Here is a 10,401-nt window from a genome sequence, read left to right on the forward strand (position 1 = left end):
TTGTAGCCAGTTTTGAAAAATTGGGCAAAGTGTATTAATGAGTATCAAAATAACAGCCTCAAAGAGCTTAATTAGGCCACCATTTTTCTTTACCCTTACATTATATGGATTAATTCCCTTTGCAGCGTTGCATCAGTGTGTATTCAGTGGAACAGGCAACACTAGGTGTTGGCAAAGTTTACTTAACCAAAGAAGAACGAGAAAAAGCAAATGTAATATGGAAACTTGTCAAACAAGAAGAGGACGAGAAATACAAAGCGTTCAGTCACAATGAAATAGATGAGATGGTTCTTGCCAATAAACTGGATCCAATACTTCAGGAACTTTGGGAAAAGAGGGAATCACTCTTGGTAGAGGACATCAAAGAGAAATGTAAAGTATCTGATACGTGATAAAGACAAAAATTACAGGGCAATTTTTATTTGTTGTTATTTCTATAGACACATCTGACACGTTGATGTTGTTATTGATATAGAACAACTATTAATATTTATTAATCATAGTCTTGACACCAGATACCATCTTTCCACGTTTGCAGCAATCTTGCAAAATACAGCTCTATGCTTAAAATGTTTAGTGTCACTATTTGAATGAATTGAAGGGCTTGGGGCAAAACCACCCTATGATGCATTTCAGATAACTTTTTGTTGTGTTAGCTTAGATTCACTGGAGTTTTTGCATGTAGCATTAAATTCCTTCAGGAAACATTGCTACAATGTTTTATCCAATGCTTAGCGCTTCATTTGCAATGCAAAGCTATAATGATGGGAAAGATTTTTTGTTTTATCACAGAATGAATGTTTATACAGTATGGCAATCTCAGCACGCAAGTACAACTACACGTGTAAAAATTAATAATAGTTTCTCTTATGTCAGAAGTACATGTGATGAAAGGCAAGAGTAGTTTAAGGAAGTACAAACAGTATTGTATTGTACAATAAAATAATATAAGGTGGTGAAACCAAGTTTAAGTCCAGTACATCTTTCTTAAAAAAAGGAATGTATTTTTATTCATAACTTTTTTTTGCAATAAATATACATGTACAACAATGAAGTAATTATCCACCCTTTGAATTATTTACCTTAAAGGTTACAAATGAGTTAAAAATGCAATATCCAATCATGAAATAGCAAATAATAATTGATTTAATAACTAGATTATTTTTTGTAGTATAATTTAATTATACCAAACCAGTGATAGTGTTTTTCATGCACTCTGATTGGCTACTAAAAACTCCAGACAGTATTTTCTATTCACCTCCCATGATTATACTGGATTTTGCCTGCAAGTTTTTTATTCAACTTTTCAGAAAGAAAGCAAATAATTGGCACTGGCTATTCACTGGTTTGGTGTGCACCTTACTGTTGGTGAATAGTGGTGGATATTTACTTCGCTGCAACATCTGCCAACACATTGGTGAATAATAAATTATTTGTTAAATATGCATGGAAAGGATTTTGTAGTATTCTGCAATCTGGTTGGTTCCAAGCTAATAAGGCACCAAAGCCATGAAAGTTTTAAAATAAAAAGAAACCTGTCCTGTTAACGTTTGTTTTCTTCATTTACTTTGTCTCCCATAATTTACACATTATATACTGTTGCTGAGTGCAATAAATAATTAAAAGGTTCCAGCTCAGTCTCAATGGTCATTCATGAAACCATAGACAATTTGCACCTCAAGTCTTATTGGCTAAACTACAACTAGTTTGCATTATATGGATTTGTATTTGTAATCAAGGAAAAGATAACGTCCACAAACAAATATCCATACTTATTATCCAACTCCTGACAAAGTACTTTTCAGACAAATTATGCCCAAAACAAGTACAAATATGCTGTGAAATTTGTTCAGTTATTTGTACCACAGAAAATTGGTTTGCTGATAGATACACACCATCCTGTTCCATAGTTTCTTTGTTACTTACAGTATGTGTATCAGAAGATTAATTTGGAATATAAACTGTAAATCTCTTATTAACTGTTTCGATGTTTAGTATTGCTGAAAATTATGATAAAAAATAATTATTCATCGCTGTAAACTTTAAGGTTATTGCATTTGTCATCCTTCAAATATTTTTGTTGAAAGCCATGTGCATACATGTAGCATGCATGACTTTATTTACTTGGGGGCACTTAACTGACATGTATTTTATCTACAGCAGCTGTTGCAATTTTTTTTTATAAATATATTTTTCATCTGACATCATGTGTCACATTTTGACCAATCACACACTTTCTAAATTTTATACATATTATTTTATGCTTACCCAGTACTTTATTTGTTTATTTATGTATTTACTCATTAAAAAAATGTTTAAAACACAAGCAGCAGTGTTTTATCTGGATTTAAAACCAAGAGGTGCAGCCGAGTGGTTTTAGACCCGATAAAACACGTGCTGCAAGTTTTTTGAACGGCTTCAAAAACATTCCTGGAAAAGCGTGTGTCAAGAGAGCTCATGTTTTATTGACCATTTGATAGGTCAATGGGCTTATGAATTATTAAAGAGTTTTTGAAAAAATTATAATAAATATATTGTATAGTCTAGATAACATAGACCTCTATTAACATGTTCCTCAAGGCTAATTCTTAACTGGATCCTGATTTGCTGTGATCTGTCTCACAAATTGTTCACTCATTTGCCAAAGCTTAGCAGCTGTGTCTGTATTTGTGGCCTCCTCTGATGGCCTGCACACAGAGCAGTTGTTGAAGTAATGTCCTCCCACTCTGTTAAGCTCTTTTGAAGTGGCACAGTATACAACAGTGGCTGCACCTTGTCCCTGAGAAAGAAATTTTGTAGCAAAAGAAAAAAAGGATTAGGCATAACATACATGAAATTGTTGCAATCATTCACTTTTGGAAAATCTGCAATTGGATCCTCGTTTTTCCGAATCTTTGCATAGTTAGCTGATAATGTCTTACAACATAATTTGTTTGATTGATTAGTATGATTAGTACAGGTGTACCTCAACTCAACCACAAGGTGAAAGAAAAGCTTTGTAGAGACGGGAGGGGAGGTCACTGGCTGGGGAGGGGGGGGGAGGAAGTGGGTGGGCACAGGGACAGTTCAGAGAAAAAAATTAAAATTATTTATTCAAAACGTCTGTAATATCTTTAACTGGATTTAACCTGCAATGACTTTGTGTCTCCACTTTTCAAATACAGTTATCTCGTCTGTAGTGTCAGAAAAATGATCCTTGCAGTTGCTACTTGGATTTTTTTCATTTACACTGCATGTAATGTTTGGATTGTTACAGCTACATTAAACTTGACTTACTGGTGTCTTGGCAAAGGGCCTTGCCATCAAAAAGAACAGCCAATAGAACCAAGAGTTCTTTGACAAAGAAGTGTAGATCAGGTTTCCAGGATGAACAGCATTGCATGTGACTCCCTTTGGTTTTAGACGGCGATTGAGCTCCATTGAGAACAACAAGTTACAAAGTTTTGATTGGTTGTAAGCCACAATAGACCAGTATTTGTCTCTAGGTAGTGGAACATCTGAGAGAGGTAACTTCTTGGAATAGCTCAAATCAGGGAATCTAAGGATAAACAAATCATTGATGAAACTTTTTTCAGAAAATGTCAGTAGGGTGCTTTCCATTTAGCCAAAATTTTCGGTTAGAAATTTCAGAAACTTTCTGTGTCAAACAGAATTTTTTTCCTTTCATTCCAAACTTGCAATCTGATTGGTAGATAAAAAAAATAAAAAAATAAGCAAATGGCGTGGTACATAATTTCTGTTCCAACCAGTGGTGTACCTTCAATGGAAGTTTGTTTGTTCTGGATATTTTCCGTCTGATCCATGTGTACCATTTGCATTTCAACTCTGTCTGGTTAAAATGAAAATGTGGACTAAAATAAAGCACCCCTGTATTGCAATTTTCATAATCATCACTATCATCATTTATATAACTAAAGACAATTATTTATGGTGTGTTAAAACACTTGTGACATTGTGCGTTAATAGCTTAAAACTCTGTCACAGACCAGCATTCTTATTGTGTGGTTCTTCCAGGTGGACAGTTAATTGTAATACATATTATGAATATAATTATTGTTGTCAGCAATGTGATGTCCTGGCACCCACCCTTGCATGTGCTAAATGATTGGACCTTTAGTTAAATACCGTATGTTATAGGTGATCTAGTTTGGCTGTTGTAAGCTAAATTCACTCAAAAAGCAATAAGCTTGTCACAGAGGTTTGGTGATAAAAAAAAACATACAGCCTTAAAGTGTAATGTACAAAAAGTGTTGTACAGTATATGTTGTGGTTTAAAAATTGTTTTGGTTATTAAGTTGTCATACCAGTTTAATTTTTATCAATTTTTACTTTGTGTAGTTTTCATTACCATAATCGATCTGAGGCAAAGGGAAATAGGAATCCAACTGGTTTCACAATTTTTTAAACCACACAAATTTTGCACCACATAATCACTAACCTATGAGATTCAGAAGATAGAACGACCACTCTAGCAGGAGCTGAGGTGCACAGAATATCCTCCAATAACTTGACCAAATAGAAATGTCCAAGATGATTGACACCAAAGGTGCTCTCAATTCCGTCTTCTGTCTTTTTCCATGCCAAACCAAAAACTGCTGCATTACAGATCAAGATGTGAAGGGGGCTAGATTCAATGACGACAGGATTGAATCAATAAAGAATTAAGACATAATTTGAGGATCACTCAGCCGTCCCATTTGAATCGCCTCTCAGAAAATTGCTAATTATTTTTTTTCCATTTTACATGGACGAGGCTGAGCCAGTGGGGTTCACTCAAAAATGGCCATGTTTATGAAATCTCATCTGGATCACTTAATCTCACATCAATGACTAATTACCCCATCGCGCTCCAAGGGTAAATGGTACATGTATCGGAATTAAAAGGGATTCCGCTGTGATGGATTTTCAAATTTCTTGAATGACACAGTTCCAGTAAAGAGTGCACATGAACTTGTGATACAAGTTACCAAGTTCCTGCAGTAACCAATAAATCTCATGCAGATGCATGTGTTAGATTTTAACATTGTGATGTTGTGGACTGAAATAATTTATTGTGAACTGAAAAAACATCTACATGTACATGTACAGTAGCAATAAAATGCGGCTAGCCTTCAACAAGTAAAGTTAAGAAAGACATTCACTGAGTGGTTTAAAAATAATAAAATTTTCAAATCTCGATTTTTAATATTAAAAATTTGTTACTAGGTGAATATTTAACAAATTAAGAAGAAATTAATACTTACAGTTTCCTCCTTCTAAATTCTTCTGAAAAGCTCCTGATGCTTGTAAATGATGCCAAATCCAGCAACATTGCTTCAACATAAGCTTCGGGAGTCTAGGTTCAAACAAAAAACAGTGATCAATTAAAATTATAATAATAATTATTATAATCTTAATTATGCAGGTACATCTGTAAACATTTCCTAATTGCTCATTGGGAGAGTGATGTGCAATAGTTACAGACCTGTGCTGCCCTGATCGTGGTAGCTGCCATACTTGCTTTGTTCATGTCTCTACAAGCCAAGATCACATGTGCTCCGTGCAGGGCCAAGGCTTTGGCTGTCTCAAAACCTAAAAATGTACAGTAATAATTAGAATTGCTGTTATAGTGATTGAATGAATGAATACAATATTTGCTGTAACATCATGTTAAATGAGATCAAGCGCTAATAAGCTGACTGTTCTTTAATATTTTGTATTAAATTAATCTTGGCACTTTGAGATGGTACTTACAGCTGTAATGCTTTGTAAAGTTGCACCCTGGCTGGCCATAGGGGGTCTTCTACCAGGGCCGTACGTAGGATTTTTTGTCTGAGGGGGCAAACTCCGCACGCGCGAAAAGTTCTAAGACCTTTAATTGTTTGGAATTCACATTGAAGGAAGATTTTTTTCAGTCATGTTAGTCGATTTTCATGTGATTTCGGACCAGTATAGCTACAAGAAATAGCTCAGCAAACTCAAACACTATATTAGAAAAAAAATTGAGTTTTCCTGGCGGGGGCAGTTGCCCCCTCTGCCCCCGCGCTAATATTGTACGGCCCTGTGTACGTGGCTAATTTTTTTTTCCACTGGAAAGGAGAGGTAAGCTGGACTCCCCCAACCATTGTACATCGTTAGGGGAGAGATGCTGTGAAGGAATATTAATTAATTATCTAGTAAGGCAAAAATATGACAACAGAGGATGATGAGCCTTGAACCACTTTGTGTACACTTGTCTGACACAGCACAACCTCATAATATTTTATGTATGTAATAGGGACTTAAAGAAACCATGACAGCAATCCAACGAAAAAAATCTCTTGAAAATATGAGTACTTGTTTCTTGTACAACTTCGCAATTCTTCCAATTCGTTCAACTTGTACAATGTGGCCAAATTATCCAGTGACAGAACAGGATGGAATGGCATTCAAGTTGAGACAGAGAAATTATGAAAAATTCACTGTCATGTGGTCACATTCTCCACTAAACCTTGAATTTGGTCATTTTACATTATTTTTTGGCCGAGTACAGTGAAGAAAAGTACCACCTTTTTCTAAAATTTAATGGCGGAGAAGACGGACTTGTAATGTAGAACAAAGTTTTTTGTCCAAGGAAACAGCAAGTACAATGTAGATGACACGGCAAAAGCTGGTCTTCAAGCATCTGCATGGCCCATGGCATGTACCTTACCTTACATGTACATTACAAAGGATTTAAATGAACATAGCTTGCACACCTATGCCACTATTAGATCCTGTTACCATAGCAACCCTCCCAGTAAGGTCTTCTCCATTTAGCACATGCATGGCGGTAGAGTAACCGTCCAACCTCTTTGAGTTGTGTTTGTCTTTGGTAAAGCTTTTTGCCAGTCTTGGGTCGGCATAAGTTGTACATCTGTTTACAGCACTGTCAACAAATCATAGCATGCCTGGTCAATTATGAAAAGATTTGTAAGGATAAACAAATACTACAAATGGATGCCCCCAAAATTTTGGCTCGCAAGCTAAGGAAACAGTTCACAAGCATATTTTAGATGTTACTTTGTTTATTGATTCTTTATTACAATAACATGTACTTACTCAAGAAAGAAAACATTCCCTTTACTATCATATTGCTTCTGCCATCCATGTGGAAGATCTATAAAAAGAATGGAGGTACGTAAGAATTTTGTTTATACATGTAATACAGCAACTGGAGGGATGGGAGTTGAACAATCACTGTATGTCACATTATATCCACTTATCTTGTTATTGACCCCTTCCTTATTGTGCTTTTTGTACAAACATTATCAGTATTATACTTATTCCTTTATTTTTCTGTATCATGTAATAGGCGAAGCTAATAAAATAAGATAAAATAAAATAAAATAAAGTTCTCCCCCGACTACTGTAGCTACATGTAGCTAGATTGGCATGCAGGTGCTCTCCCGCATTAGGTGTGAGAGATTACCTGCATGCGGTACCAACAACTGCTAGCTGGATTGCTCTGTTTGTTCTGATAGGTGTTGTCTTAGATCAGAGTAGTAAATTTCAGTTCTTTCTAACTCGTGAATGCGCGCATGCGCAATGAACGAGTTATAGCGATAGCTGAGTGTGCGCTTGGTTGGTTGTTTGGTTCTGTCGTTAACTTTCGGGCGTGCGCAGTCAATGAGTTTTAAATTCAATTAGTGGAAAAAACACGCGAACATTTTTTGTTCATGGCGCATCAGGTGATTCTTATTTTTAAATATGTAGAGAATAATTTGACGATCATTTAGTGCAAGAATGGAGATTTTTCGTTAAATCTGAGCAAAGTTACATGTTTTTTCAGTTTTTTCAGAAAGGCCGGGGTCGTCAACTCAATTAGTGAAAAAAAAAAAAGGGGAAAATTTTTTTCACGACGCATCAGAATTCTTTAATCCATTCTGTAGAGAATAATTTGACAATCATTTTAGTGTAAGAATGGAGATTTTTCGTTGAATCTGAGCAAAGTTATAGGTTTTTTCGTTTTTTTCCACGAAATGCGGTGTTTTTTAAGAATTGAAAATAATTTAATTTACAAATAATTAAATTAAAAATAATTTAATTTAAAAGTAATTGTCGGCATGGGCTTTGAATAAACAAGACGCCTTTTAGAGCTTTTACCTTTAGCACTGGTGGCCTTATTTATTGTTGGCCTCACCGATTTTTTAACCTATCCTCCCTTTGCGATTGAACAAACTGAATCGTTTTAGTCAGAAAGAATGCGTGAGAAAGCGGATAGTGGCATGTCACGCATCAGTGATGTCGAAAACAAAATTATGCAAATTTCTGGTAAAATGAACACTTTAAGATGTTGTCAGCTTTCATAGAGGTTTCAAAGGGAAAAAATGTTTCTTTTCGCAATTTACAACTGGTAATTTATGGGAAAGCAAAAGGACGCGGTCGATAAATAATTCTTATTTAGCAAGAGCTTGTCATATTTCATTATTTTTACTTGAGGATTGCGTGGACTGAATTCCAACGGAAAAATTTCATGCATTTATGTCGGGCATGAAATGTAATGCGATACTTTGTTGAACAGATTTCCCTTTGTGAGATCGGCTTGAAAAACACACATCTACCTGGAAGTTAAAAAAAGTATGTCCTACAGTAATTTTGTAATTTTAATTCCCAAAAAAACTTCACTTGCCCATCGGGCAAGTGATGGTCAGAATCCACAAGCCCGATCGCAAAATCCAGTAGCCCCGGACTATCGGACACAAATTTCCATGACGTACCGTAGCTGCACATGGCGTGCCTCTATGAATTTTGAATAAAAAAAACGTGATTTTTTTTAATCGGCGCATCAGAATAATCGGCTTATTCAATCTGTAGAGAATAATTTGACAATCATTTTTATAGTACAAGAATGGTTATTTTTCGTTACATAATCGGGCAAAGACATAATTTCTTTTAGCTTTCAAGGAAGTTTCTGTAGCCGTTTAAATTTCAATTACTGATTTGTCATCTGCATTCACGAGTTGGCTCACAGGAGCTTTTGATTACTCTAGCTCTGTGAATTTAAAAAATAATTATGCAATTACCTCCTGACGCTTTATATCTCTTTCCTGACTGTGGATGTTCCCACTGAGTGGTTTTCAGCACATGACTGACAATTAATCAAAATAATATGACTAAGTTTAGTGAACTATTCAGCTTACAGGTCTGAAAGCCGATGAATTAAATCTATCAATCTGACAGTCAAAATCAGTCAATGAATGAATGAATGAATGAATGAATGAATGAATCAATCACTCACTCACTCACTCACTCACTCACTCAATCAATCACTCAATCAATCAATCAATCAATCAATCAATCAATCAATCAATCAATCAATCAATCAATCAATCAATCAATCAATCAATCAATCAATCAATCAATCAATCAATCAATCAATCAATCAATTGTAAGATCAGGGTGTCTTGAGTTTAAGCTTATGAATGCCTATGTAATTAGGGGTTTGCTGCTGACATCAACTAATTACACGCTGTGTCTAGATGTCCGGCAGCCGGACATCTAGAGGTCTCTAGACACAGCGATAATTATAAATCTTAATTTCTATTTTATAAGTCTGCGGGCATGTACATATAACATCAGTTATAAATACAAAATTATATTTTTGGATTCGGGTTTCTAGTCATTTTGCATTGTTAATAACTGGAAGCCTTAAAGTTAAAGTAACTTGCAACCTTAGCTTTTCCATTGTGCTGCAACCGGCAAACTATGACTCGGAGTCGAAGACTTTATGCAATGTATCATGACATCAAGCCACATATAAGTAAAGAAAACCCTTACTTTGCATAATATATTCTTCCATCATCCATTGATCTAACATCCCATCCAGGAGGTAAACTCTCTTCCGAGTTCAACGCACAAGTTTCTTCAAATACAATTTCGTCTGGTCCGTCTTCGTCAGCCGCCATTTTGTTTAACAAAAAGAGAGAGACTGGGACAGATGACTGAGAACGTTAAGAGAGGGGTGGGATGGTGGGGGAAATTTGCGATCGATTAAAAACAACATCAACAACAACAACCAAGCCGTCTACAGCATGGCAAGAACACGCGGGAGTTTTCAGTAAATGCCTTTTTTAAGTTCTTTCGGAATCAACCTATCGTCTGTCACAATCTCTGGTGCCCATGTCCTCTCCTGCTAGTCTTTTCTCCCTGACAAAGTGCAACAATGCCAAGGTGAAACATGTGAAAGTGTGCCAGGTCCTGTGCTTATATTCATATGAATTTAATAGTATGCAGTGGAAAAGAGGTACTGTAGAAGAATACACCGGCATCCAACTTCGCCCCTCCCCCCCCCCCCCCCCCCTGGCCCGGGACAGGAGGGGTACTTTCCTTATGGACTATATGGGGAGACTCCACCAGAAAGGGGTAGGGAAAAATGTCATTAAGGTATTTGAAAGGGACTTT

The 10,401-nt window shown here is 35.9% G+C and overlaps 2 protein-coding genes across 3 annotated transcripts in view; one reads left to right on the plus strand and one right to left on the minus strand.

The window, feature by feature from the left end:
• LOC146460740 (uncharacterized) overlaps nt 1-1,547 on the plus strand; it is a 23,725-nt gene extending 22,178 nt beyond the window's left edge. Inside the window, 1 exon segment of the mRNA XM_085087629.1 lies at nt 126-1,547. Coding sequence (XP_084943755.1) covers nt 126-440 — 315 coding nt within the window. The 3' untranslated portion in view covers nt 441-1,547.
• On the minus strand, nt 1,325-9,931 carry LOC146460741 (WW domain-containing oxidoreductase-like). 2 transcript variants are annotated; one of them, XM_085087818.1, is made up of 9 exons: nt 9,778-9,931; nt 9,024-9,088; nt 7,060-7,117; nt 6,717-6,886; nt 5,465-5,571; nt 5,244-5,335; nt 4,439-4,624; nt 3,277-3,538; nt 1,325-2,779 (listed from the first exon to the last, which is right to left on the minus strand). In XM_085087818.1, the coding sequence occupies exons 1-9, from the start codon at nt 9,903-9,905 to the stop codon at nt 2,582-2,584; spliced, it is 1,266 nt and encodes a 421-aa protein (XP_084943944.1). In that variant the 5' UTR covers nt 9,906-9,931; the 3' UTR covers nt 1,325-2,581. The 2 variants fall into 2 exon arrangements, with proteins under 2 accessions (XP_084943944.1, XP_084943945.1); XM_085087819.1 differs by lacking the exon at nt 9,024-9,088 and having other exon boundaries at nt 9,778-9,904.
• Between the last annotated feature and the right edge of the window lie 470 nt (nt 9,932-10,401).

Source organism: Pavona decussata, unplaced genomic scaffold (genome assembly GCF_977016875.1).
Source record: "Pavona decussata unplaced genomic scaffold, jaPavDecu1.1 SCAFFOLD_207, whole genome shotgun sequence".
In the NCBI taxonomy this organism is placed as follows: domain Eukaryota; kingdom Metazoa; phylum Cnidaria; class Anthozoa; order Scleractinia; family Agariciidae; genus Pavona; species Pavona decussata.

Bases quoted from the DNA above. Each gene is read 5' to 3' on its own strand.
- LOC146460741 (XM_085087818.1), bottom strand. From the start codon at position 9,905: ATGGCGGCTGACGAAGACGGACCAGACGAAATTGTATTTGAAGAAACT. The intron at 5,572-6,716 runs GTGTGCAAGCTA...GTACATTTTTAG, and splicing joins AGGATCTAATAGTGGCATAG to GTTTTGAGACAGCCAAAGCC. The intron at 5,336-5,464 runs GTCTGTAACTAT...GTTTGAACCTAG, and splicing joins CCACGATCAGGGCAGCACAG to ACTCCCGAAGCTTATGTTGA.